This window comes from Suncus etruscus, chromosome 9 (genome assembly GCF_024139225.1).
Source record: "Suncus etruscus isolate mSunEtr1 chromosome 9, mSunEtr1.pri.cur, whole genome shotgun sequence".
NCBI classification, from domain to species: Eukaryota; Metazoa; Chordata; class Mammalia; order Eulipotyphla; family Soricidae; genus Suncus; species Suncus etruscus.
The window spans coordinates 108,709,049-108,720,440 of record NC_064856.1 but is presented as its reverse complement, the minus strand read 5'-3'; the positions used below and the strand labels follow the sequence as shown (position 1 = coordinate 108,720,440).

Genomic DNA, 11,392 nt, shown 5'->3' with positions numbered 1-11,392 from the left:
TAACAGGGTACAACCAAGTTCTTTCTGGCATTTAACTAGAACAATAATAGCACAGTGGGGAGGGTGCCTTGCACATGACTGACCCAGGTTAGATCCCTGGCATCCCATAGAGTCCCCTGAGCCTGCCAGCAGCAATTTCTGAGTGCAGAGCCATGAGTAACCCCTGAGTGCCACTAGGTGTGCCCCCTTGCCCCCCTAAAAAAGAGCCTGAACAGTCACAGTAGCAAGGGCATTTGCCTTGAACGTGGCCGACCAGGGAACGACCCATGTTAGATCTCTGGCATTCCATATGATTCCCAAGCTTGCCAGAAGCAATTTCTGAGCACAGAGCCAGGAGTGACCCCTGAGCGCCAATGGGTGTGGCCCAAATACCAAAATAAATAAAAGACTGATCTTGGGGGCCAGAGCTGAAGAACAGAGGGGTAAGATGTTTGTACATGGCTGACCTGGGTTTGTCTCATTTGTGGGGGGGGGTTTGAGGGAGTTGTTTAGAGTTGGGGGGGATCTGGGACCACATCTCACAGTACTCAAGGGTTGTTTCTGGCTTTGCACTCAAGATTGACCCCTGGTAGTGCTTGGGAATCATAGTAGTACTGGGAATCAGACTGGTGTTGGTCACATACAAGACAAGCCGTTTTTGTTTTTGTTTTTGTGTCACACCCCGAAATGCTCAGGAGTTACTCCTGATTCTGTGCTCAAAAATCACCCCTTTCAGGCTTGGGGACCATATGGGTTGCTGGGAATCAAACCAAGGTCCATTAGGGTTGGCCGTGTACAAGGCAAATGCCCTACTGTTGTGCTATTGTGCTGGCCCCAAGACAAACACTTTTAACTCTTTTTTTGTTTTTGGGCCACACTCAGTGACGCTCAGGGGTACTCCTGGCTATTCTCTCAGAAATTGCTCCTGGCTTAAGGATCATATGGGATGCCTGGGGATCGAACCACGGTCCATCCTAGGTTAGCTGTGTGTTAGGCAAACAAACACCGCTCCGGCCCCTTTTTCACTTTTTTTCACTTTAACTCTTGATTTGTTTCTCTGACTTGTGAGGGAGTTTGTTTTGTTTTGGGTTTTTTTCTTTTTTTGGGGGGGAAAGAGGACTTGGGTCATACCTGGCAGCACTCGGGAGCTATTTCTAGCTCTGTGCTCAAAGAAAGGAGCATTCCTGAGGCCAGAGCAATTATAAGGTGTTCGAACACCTTGCATTCAGCTGACCAGAGTTCAATCCCCGTACCCCATATGATCCCCTACCAGGACTGATCCCTGAGTGCAAAACCAAGCTTAAGTCAAGTGTAGCCCATAAAATAAAATCAACAACAATCAAAGGATCATTCCTGGTGGTGCAGTGTCTGGGATCAGCCCCGGGTAGGTTCCATGCAAGACCAGTGCCTTCCCCACTGCCCTCTCCAGGCCCATAGACAGTTTGGTCTAGATCAGGGGTCTTCAAACTATGGCCTGCGGGCCACATGCGGCCCGCAGAGGAGTCTGATCCGGCCACCAGCAGTGAGCGCTGTTTGGTTGCCAAGATACCTGCCAGCATATACACTCAGTGTATATCCGAATATCAGGAACCATGCACTCAAAATGGTAACCATCTTTGCTAGCATTTATGCCTGTGAATAGACTTTTTCAAGAATGAAACATCTGAAATCTCCAACTAGATCAAGATTAACTGATGCCCACTTGTTACAGCTGGCAGTGACAAATATGGAACCAGACATTGACCATCTCATTAGCCAAAAGCAGGCCCACAGTTCCCATTGAAATACTGGTGTGTGATCTGTTTATTTATAAATGGTTTTCATTTTATTTATATAAGATATGTGCAGTGTGAGTAGGAATTAGTAGCTCATCTAGTCCGGCCCTCCAGCTTTCTAAGGGACTGTAATCCGGCCCCCACTTTAAAAAGTTTAAAGACCCCTGGTCTAGATGATAGATGGTCTCTTTGGTCACATATGGTAGTACACAGAGGGGACTACTGCAAGCACAGTGTTCGAGGACACTCTTGGCAGGCTTGGGGGAATCATGTAAAGCTATGGGATCTCACAAAGCAAGCGCTGCAGTCCTGGGGTTCAGAAAATGGGGGGATCAGGATGACTTGAACCACATATCTGGATACAACTGTATCAAAAAAAAAATCTCTTGGAACCTGAATGATAGCACAGCAGGTAGGGTGTTTGCCCTGCATACAGCCAACCTGGATTCGATCTCTGGCATCACATATGGTCCCCCGAGCCTGCCAAGAGTTATTTTTGAGTGCAGATCCAGGAGTAACCCAAGCATCGCAGGGTGCTGCCCAAAAACAAACAAACAAACAAACAAAAAGCTCTTTCTGGCGTTAGAAACAAAATTCTGGGGCCCTGAGCTGAGAGCACAGCAGCACAGTGGGGAGGGTGTTAGCCTTGCAAGCAACAACAGCTTTGACCAATGCAAAAGCAGGTTTGATCCTCCGCATCCCATGTGACCCCCCAGGGTGCCAGGAGCAATTTCTGGCAAGTTATTTTTTTTATTTTTATTTTTTTTTGGTTTTTGGGTCATACCCGGCAGTGCTCAGGGGTCACTCCTGGTTCCACGCTCAGAAATTGCTCCTAGCAGGCACGGGGGACCATATGGGATGCCAGGATTCGAACCAATGACCTTTTGCATGAAAGGCAAACACCTTACCTCCATCCTATCTCTCCGGCCCCAATTTCTAGCAATTTCTAAGCACAAAGCCAGAGTAACCCCTGAGCACCTCTGGGTGTGTCCCCAAAAGAACACAAAAAGGGCCTGGAGAGATAGCACAGCGGCATTTGCCTTGCAAGCAGCCGATCCAGGACCAAAGGTGGTTGGTTCGAATCCCGGTGTCCCATATGGTCCCCCGTGCCTGTCAGGAGCTATTTCTGAGCAGACAGCCAGGAGTAGCCCCTGAGCACCGCCGGGTGTGACCCAAAAAAAAAAAAAAGAACACAAAAAAATTCTGGAGGGAGCAGTAGGGAGTTTACCTTGCTGACCTGGGTAGATCCAATCCTCAGCATCCCATATTGACAGGAATGATGCCTTAGCACAGAGCCTGGAGTAAGTACTGAGCATCGCTGGTGGCAAGAAATGAAGACAAAAACAACAAAATGGTAGAACAGGGAAGAGGGATGGATCCTCATTAGTGCGTGCTGCAGTATTTGCTATGTGGTTTGTCTGTTTGTTTGTTTGGAATGGAGATGATATGTCCTGCTATTCAGGACCTTCTATTGGCTAAGGGCTGGAGGGGGTTGAGGGGGAATTGGACCTGAGCTTCTTGCAGCAAATGCTCAGCACTTCAGTCATTCTATCCAACTACGTTGACTGTGACTTTGTTTTATTTATATTTGTGGGGGGTCTCAACTGGCAGCGCTCAGGGGTTACTCCTGGTTCTGTGCTCAGAAATCGCTCCTGGCAGTCTTGTGGGACCATGCAGGATGCCAAGATTTGAACCACCAACTGTCCTGCATGCAAGGCAAACGCCCTACCACTGTGCTATCTCTCTAGCCGTGATTATTTAGATTTTTTTATTTTGCGAGCCATACCCGGTGGTGCTCAGGGTTTTCTCCTGGCTCTCTGCTCAGAGCTAACTGTCTCAGGGCTTCAGGGACCATGTGAGGTGCAGGGGATCAAACCCTGGTCAGCTACATGCAAGACAAATGTCCCACCCTCTGTCCGTACCATCACTTGGCCCAATGACTGCTTTTTTGGTTTTTGTGTGTGTTTTGTTTGGGGGCCACAACCAGCGGCAGTGCTCAGGGGTTACTCCTGGCTCTGCACTCAGTAATTACTCCTGGCAGGCCTAGGGAACCATATGGAATGCCCAGGATCAAATCTGGGTTGGCCACATACAAGGCAAATGCCCTTCCCACTACCCTCTATGCTACTCATTGTACTATTTCTTCTGTCCCTATCTGTTTATTCTTTAGAAGTTAATAGTCTTTTATTTTTTTTGGGGGGGGGGGGAGTCAAACCCGGCAGCGTGCAGGGGTTACTCCTGGCTCTATGCTCAGAAATCACTCCTGGCAGGCTCGGGGGACCACATCGGATGCCGGCATTCGAACCACCATCCTTCTGCGTCTAAGGCAAACGCCTTACCACTATGCGATCTCTTCGGCCCCCAAAAGTTAATAGTCTTATTGGTGAAGGAAATTTATTTCAAGGAGAATGTGAGATGAGAAAGAAGGAAGAGTAGAAAAAGAGATGGGAGAGGGCCATAAAGAAAAGAACCGATTTACCCTAAAGCTGGAATAGGGGCCCCTCCAGAAGAGAGTGCCATTAAAAGTCTTTTTTTTTTTTTTGTTTTTTTGGGCCACACCCAGTAGTGCTTGGTGGTTACTTCAGGCTCTGTGCTGGGGGTGGGATGGGATGAAGGATTGATCCTGGGAACCGGGAAACCAAGGATTGAACTGGAACCTCCCACATGCAAAGCATGCTCCCAGGCCACTGAGCTCTCTCACTGGCCCCAACAATGGCCTTATTTGTTTTTGGGGGGCCACACCCAGCTTTGTTCAGGGCTTACTCCTGGCTGTGTGCAGGGATCACTCTCCACCCAACAATTGTTCTTTTTGTTTGGTTCTGGGTCATACCTCGCTATACTCAGGGGGGTTACTCCTGGTTGTGCTGAGCACCAGATGGGATGTCAGAGACAGAATTGGGGACCGCTGCAGGCAAAACTAGAGTTTCCTATTGCTTGGGTCACAGAACATGGTCTTTTAGCTGCTTCACTGCACGTGTTTAATTTTCTTTTTAGGGAAGGAGTCAGAGGGATAGTACGGGGTGACCACCGAGCAACCCACCCACCCTCTGAATGTAGCCCAAACGCCATCTTCCCTTTATTACACCCCAGAAAACTTGTAGACCTAGAACAGGGTTTGCATTTGTTTATGTCCGATTAAAAAGAGTATCCAAGGGGCCGGAGAGATAGCACAGTGGTAGGGAGTTTGCCTTGCACAGAGCTGACCCAGGAGGGTCGGTGGTTCGAATCCCGGCATCCCATATGGGCCCCTGAGCCTGCCAGGGGCGATTTCTGAGCGCAGAACCAGGAGGAACCCCTGAGTTGAGCCGCCGGGCATGATCCAAAACCCAAAAACAAACAAACAAATAAAAAGACTGCCCAACTAAGCGTCTGTGTCCCCTCTGCAGCGCACAACAACCTGCGCTTGCGCACTGACTGCCCGCGGCTCGTGGCTCCCGCGAACTACATTTCCCAAGATGCACCAAGGCTCCGGCCCGCCGGGGCGCCCGCAACGTGGACCATCTTTCCCAGAAGCCCCTGCGCTCGGGGCTGGGCAGGGGCCTCCGAGTGCGAGACAGGGCGATGGGGGAAAAAGCTCGGAACTACACTTCCCAGGAGGCAGCGCGGCCCGTGGAGGGCAGGCGGAACTACATTTCCCAGCGGGCCACGGGCGGGCGCCGCGGTGCCTTGTGTGGGATGTAAGCGCGGAGGTGGGCGCGGGGGCCTGCCTGGGGCCAGGACGAGCATTCTTGGGACTTAGGGGGGCTTGTCCCGGGGGCGTCTTGGGGGCGGCCTGTCGGGGTGCGGGGCAGCTCTGGGGAGTAGAGACGAGCCCGGGAGGCCTTTGAGGGTCCTGGGAGGCGTCCTGGGGTGCACCCCTTATCCCTGGGGGCAATGGGGCTTGCAGGCCTGGGTGGGACAAGAAGGCCCAGCTTTGCAGCATAGGCCCGAGCAAGGGTCTGTCTTGGTGGGAAAAGAGGGGGCGCCCCTGGGGGACGGGTGCAAGGGTGAAAGGGCTGGGAAGGGGATTCCCCAAGGTGCACTCCTAACCCATCTCCTCCTTGCCCTGCTCCCCGCAGGCCCAGGCCCGCCGCCATGGGGCTCAAGGCCGCCCAGAAGACGCTCTTCCCGCTGCGCTCCATCGACGACGTGGTGCGCCTGTTCGCGGCCGAGCTGGGCCGGGAGGAGCCCGACCTGGTGCTCCTGTCCCTGGTGCTGGGCTTCGTGGAGCATTTCCTGGCTGTCAACCGCGTCATCCCCACCAACGTGCCTGAACTCACCTTCCAGCCCATCCCCGCGCCCGACCCGCCGGGCGCCCTCACCTACTTCCCCGTGGCTGACCTGTCCATCATCGCGGCCCTCTACGCCCGCTTCACTGCGCAGATCCGGGGCGCCGTGGATCTGTCCTTGTACCCCCGCGAGGGGGGCGTCTCGAGCCGCGAGCTGGTGAAGAAGGTCTCCGATGTCATCTGGAACAGCCTCAGCCGCTCTTACTTCAAAGATCGGGCGCATATCCAGTCGCTCTTCAGCTTCATCACAGGTGGGAGCCCCGTGGACACCCTGGGAGACACCCCATCTCTGCAGGGAGCGATGCTGAGATCCCTCCCCAGAGGGGAAGCCAGGTTCCAAAGGCAGGACCTGGTCTGCCTCCACACACACACAAACCTCATCATTTCCTCCAGATCCTTCCAGTCCCCCCAGCCAGAGGATCAGAGCAGAAGCAGGTTGGAGGTTTGAGGAGCCCCAAATCTGGCCATGTTTGCGGTGATGGAACAATAGCCTTAAAAGTGTTTGCAAAGGAACCAGATAGATTTGACCTCCAGAAGCTAAAGGCAAAGGGCAGGCCAGTCAGGGCATTTTGGGAAGGATTTCAGGCAGCTTCTGAGCTTGGACAGGCCTGCAGAGAAATCCCAGTTCCTGTGAAGGGGTGTGGCTCTGGCATCCTGATTTTCTTATTTTTTTCTTTTTCTTTTTTGGCTGACCCAGTTGGACCCCTAAGAGGCACAGTGAGATGGGAAAACTCTGAAATTAAGAGCAGAACAGGGCCTGGAGAGATAGCACAGCGATAGGGAGTTTGCCTTGCACTCAGCCGACCCAGGACTGACGGTGGTCTGAATTCTGGCATCCCATAGGGTCCTCCGAGCCTGCCAGGAGTGATTTTTTTTTTTTTAATTTTTTTGGTTTTTGGATCACACCTGGCAGCGCTCAGGGGTTTCTCCTGGTTCTACACTCAGAAATCGCTCCTGGCAGGCTCGGGGGACTATATGGGATGCCGAGATTCGAACCACCGTTCTTCTGCATGCAAGGGAAACATCCTACCTCCATGCTATCTCTCCAGCCACTCAGGAGTGATTTCTGAACGCAAAGCCAGGAGTAACCCCTGAGTGCTACCAGGTGTGACCCAAAAAACCAAAAACAAACAAAGAGAAGGGTTCCATGGTTGCGTGAAGGGTCAAAGGTGGAACCTCAGCAAGCCGCCTGGAAATCCCAGGAAGCCTAGAGTAAGGAGTGGCACCAGGAGGGATCTCTGCTTAGCACAGAGTAGGAAAGGTTGGGAGGGGTGGTGGACAGGGGATCAGAGTTTTGGGGTGCAGTTGGGAGGGGCAAGACGAGAGTCTAAAGGGACCCCCGCGCACTAACTGCCTCTCCCTTCACAGGCACTAAGTTAGACAGCTCTGGCGTGGCCTTCGCGGTCGTGGGGGCCTGCCAGGCTCTGGGGCTCCGTGATGTCCACCTGGCCTTATCTGAGGACCATGCGTGGGTGGTGTTTGGGCCCAACGGCGAGCAGACGGCGGAGGTCACCTGGCATGGCAAGGGGAATGAGGATCGCAGGGGCCAGACCGTCAACGCGGGTGTGGCTGAGCGGGTATGCTGCCCCTTAGGGATACTCCTGCTACAGTCCCCACCCCATGCCAGGGAAGGGGGACAAGGGTCAGTCAGGCTGGGGGGCTCCTGGAGCTGGTGAGGGGCATCAGCTCTGACCCTTGACCTCCTGTCTGACCTTTGACCTCCAGAGCTGGCTGTACCTGAAGGGCTCCTACATGCGCTGTGACCGCAAGATGGAGGTGGCCTTCATGGTGTGCGCCATCAACCCGTCCATCGACCTACACACTGACTCACTGGAGCTGCTGCAGTTGCAGCAGGTGGGAGCCAGGGCACCCCATCCTTGTGTGCCCCCCCTACCTCCGTATCTGGGTTTCACAGTGCTTGCTTTGCCAGAGCTTGGGGAGAGCGGAATGTAGCCTGGAAAGGCTCTGGTGGAGGCTGGGCCTTTCTGCCCCAAGGGAGGACCTTGCACCCCATTTTCAACACCCTTGATTCATATCTCTCTCCTTTGGCCTCTAGAAGCTGCTGTGGCTCCTCTATGACCTGGGACATCTGGAAAGGTCGGTAGGGAGGTAGGGCCAACGCTGGGCATTGGGGGTCTGGGGGCAGCTACACTCATGATTTCTTTCCAGGTACCCCATGGCGCTGGGGAACCTGGCAGATCTGGAGGAGCTGGAACCCACCCCTGGCCGGCCAGACCCCCTGACGCTCTACCATAAGGTAAGAACAGCTGCTAGACCTGGAGGGAGCGGCGGGTCAGGTGACCAGAGAAGCACTGAGGGGTGAGGGTTAAGCAGATGGTGATGGTGGCCCCAGCCCCCCTGTAGGGCCACATGATACCCAATGGGAACATCTCCCGTATAATAAGGTCTCATTTCTCACAGCACCAGACCCTTGGAATTTTCTGGGGCCTGTTTTGGGCTCAAGTATCAGGCCAAACGTGGGAGCCCTGAGGAAGGGCAGTAACTTGGGGGTGAGGGGCGAGGAATGTAGACTGGGTCTAGGGCTTTGGTATTCCCATAGGAGTGCACCCAGTTCCTAGGTCTGCTTCCCCCCACACCTGCACACCTGGTGGTGAGGCTGGCAGGCAGAGGTCAGGGAAGGAGAGCTGGAGAAGACCCTCGAGGGGGTTCATTTTGTGCTTCGGTGGGGTCAGCGGGGTGCATGCCTGAGCCCCCCCCCCACCAACCCACTCTGTTCACCAGGGCATTGCTTCCGCCAAGGCCCACTACCAGGACGAGCACATCTACCCCTACATGTACCTGGCTGGCTTCCACTGCCGCAATCGCAACGTGCGCGAAGCCCTGCAGGCCTGGGCGGACACGGCCACGGTCATCCAGGAGTGAGCCCCGCCCCCAACTTCTGCCCTGCTCTCGATGCAGCACTTAGGGGAGCTGGCCAGGGGTCCCCCTGGGCAGGCCCTCAGTGTCTCCCCCCCCCACCCCCCCACAGCTACAACTACTGCCGTGAAGACGAGGAGATCTACAAGGAATTCTTTGAGGTAGCCAACGACGTCATCCCCAACCTGCTGAAGGAGGCCGCCAGCCTGCTAGAGGCCGGCGAAGAGCGAGCGGGGGAGCAGAGCCAGGTGAAGTGACCCTTGGGGCGTTCCTCAGGGCACCCAGAGTGCTTAAGGGTGACTCCCAGAACCTGCTGGGCAAGGGAGAGGAGGACCAACTGTCCCCTTCCTGGACTTGCCCTTCCTCTGGTGCAAAGCTGGCATGGAGGAGAAAGCCTGAGCCAACCAGTGTCGACTTGGTTGTAGTGTGATTTTAGGGTCACACTCGGGCACTCATGGCTGGTGTCTGGGGGTCAAACCTGGGCTCCTTTACAAAGCTTGAGCTCCAGCCAGTGAAACCATCTCCCTGGGCGCTGGGGCTCTTGGCCCTAGTGAGGCATCTGACTGTGTCCCCTCCCCTGATCCCTCCTTTCCCAGGGCTCCCCAAGCCAGGGCTCTGCCCTGCAGGACCCCGAGTGCTTCGCCCATCTGCTGCGCTTCTACGATGGCATCTGCAAGTGGGAGGAGGGCAGCCCCACGCCCGTGCTGCATGTGGGCTGGGCCACCTTCCTGGTGCAGTCCCTGGGCCGCTTCGAGGGCCAGGTGAGGACCAAGCTGTCTGGGTGATGGGGTTGAGAGAGCAGTGTGGGGGGGGTCAGTGTGGCCAGGTTGGACCCTGAAGCCCTCCCCCCATCTGCAGGTGCGACAGAAAGTACGCATCGTGAGCCGTGAGGCCGACACGGCTGAGGCCGAGGAGCCGTGGGGTGAGGAGGCCCGGGAAGGCCGCCGGCGGGGTCCACGCCGAGAGTCCAAGCCTGAGGAGCCTCCACCGCCCAAGAAGCCAGCGCTGGACAAGGGCCCCGGCTCAGGGCCTGGCACTGTGCCGGCACCCCCCCGAAAGCCCCCAGGACCAGTACCAGTCCCAGGCCCAGCCCGGGGCCCGGAGGGCAGCAGTGCTGCCCCTGTGCCCGCGCCGGCGGCCTCGCCACCCCCTGAAGGCCCAGTGCTCACCTTCCAGAGTGAGAAGATGAAGGGCATGAAGGAGCTGCTGGTGGCCACCAAGATCAACTCGAGCGCCATCAAGCTGCAGCTCACGGCACAGTCGCAGGTGCAGATGAAGAAGCAGAAGGTGTCCACGCCCAGCGACTACACGCTCTCCTTCCTCAAGAGGCAGCGCAAGGGACTCTGAGCCCCCCTCTCGCCCCCTGGCCCTGACACACCCCCACAGTCAGCTCCAAGTCTCACCCCTGACTGGATACAACACTGGGGAAGATCCCCTAGCCCGAATTTGGACCCTGCCTGTCATCGGCTTATGGATTCCGACCCCCATTATCTCAGCGGCCCAATGGAAAGAACCTTCCTGGCTGCCTGCAGACTCTCGGGGGCTAGCCACCAAGAAGTCAGGGCCCCTGGGCATCTGGGACTCTTGTAGGCTTGTCCATTGCTGCTCAGGGGTGTTCTACCCCACGGGGCCCAGATGTCACGTTTACCCTAGAAGCACAGGTTACCCATTCCCACCCCAGAACCTCACCCAGCCCCTAGGAGTATGTTTCTACACTTGAAAATTCCATGACTCTGCAGTCAAGCCCCCTCGCTCCTCAAAGAATTGAGGTGCCGCTTCCAGAGTTTGGAAACCCACCGTCCCAGGCCCCCCCCCCCCCCCCCGCCCCACTGCCCCGCTCCAGCCCAAAACCTGCTCGCTCCTCTCCAGACCCTGCTGTCCCCAGATCAGAACGGACCTCACTCCCAACCCTCTAGGAGGACCCCCAGAAGGAACACGTAGGGGGTTACGACTGGGTGAAGGGAGCCTGATCGCTTCCTGTTTTGTACATAGATTTATTTTTCAGTTTCAAGGAAGATAAATACATTTTGTTAAAAAAAAAAAAAAAAGTTTGTGTTTGATCTGGGAAAGTGATGGGAGGAGAGGATTGGGGCGGGAGAGATAGCACAGCAATAGGACGTTCGTTTGCCTTGCATGCAGCCCACCCAGGGTGGATCTAGGTTCGATCCCCGGCGTCCCATATAGTCCCTGAGCCAGAAGCCATATCTGAGCACATAGCCAGGAGTAGTAAGTAACCTCTGAGTATCACTAAGTGTGACTCAAAAGCCAAGAACAAAAAGTGATGGGGTGGGGGTGAGGCACCCCCTTTTTCCTTTTACCTTCTTCCCCTTTGCATTGGCACCCCTAGGCTCTTCCAGGAGAGAACTGGGGGACCAAGGTGGACCTGGCAGGCCCCCCAACCTGCCTCTGGCCTGCCCCGGTTTCCGCGGGCACCCCCTGCCGGCAGGGCAGAGGCGGCAGTCGGGGCTGCGGCTCCTCCCCGGCCCGGCTCCG

At 55.5% G+C, this 11,392-nt stretch overlaps 1 protein-coding gene across 4 annotated transcripts; it reads left to right on the top strand.

Annotated features, from left to right (window-relative positions):
- Positions 1-5,365: 5,365 nt before the first annotated feature.
- Positions 5,366-10,729, top strand: MEN1 (menin 1). Of its 4 annotated transcripts, none has more exons than XM_049781157.1 (10): positions 5,366-5,443; positions 5,813-6,273; positions 7,391-7,599; positions 7,748-7,876; positions 8,079-8,119; positions 8,192-8,279; positions 8,765-8,901; positions 9,012-9,147; positions 9,496-9,660; positions 9,758-10,729. In XM_049781157.1, the coding sequence occupies exons 2-10, from the start codon at positions 5,829-5,831 to the stop codon at positions 10,244-10,246; spliced, it is 1,839 nt and encodes a 612-aa protein (XP_049637114.1). In that variant the 5' UTR covers positions 5,366-5,443; positions 5,813-5,828; the 3' UTR covers positions 10,247-10,729. The 4 variants fall into 4 exon arrangements, with proteins under 4 accessions (XP_049637114.1, XP_049637112.1, XP_049637115.1 ...); XM_049781155.1 differs by having other exon boundaries at positions 5,396-5,431; XM_049781158.1 differs by lacking the exon at positions 5,366-5,443 and adding an exon at positions 5,525-5,534.
- Positions 10,730-11,392: the final 663 nt, after the last annotated feature.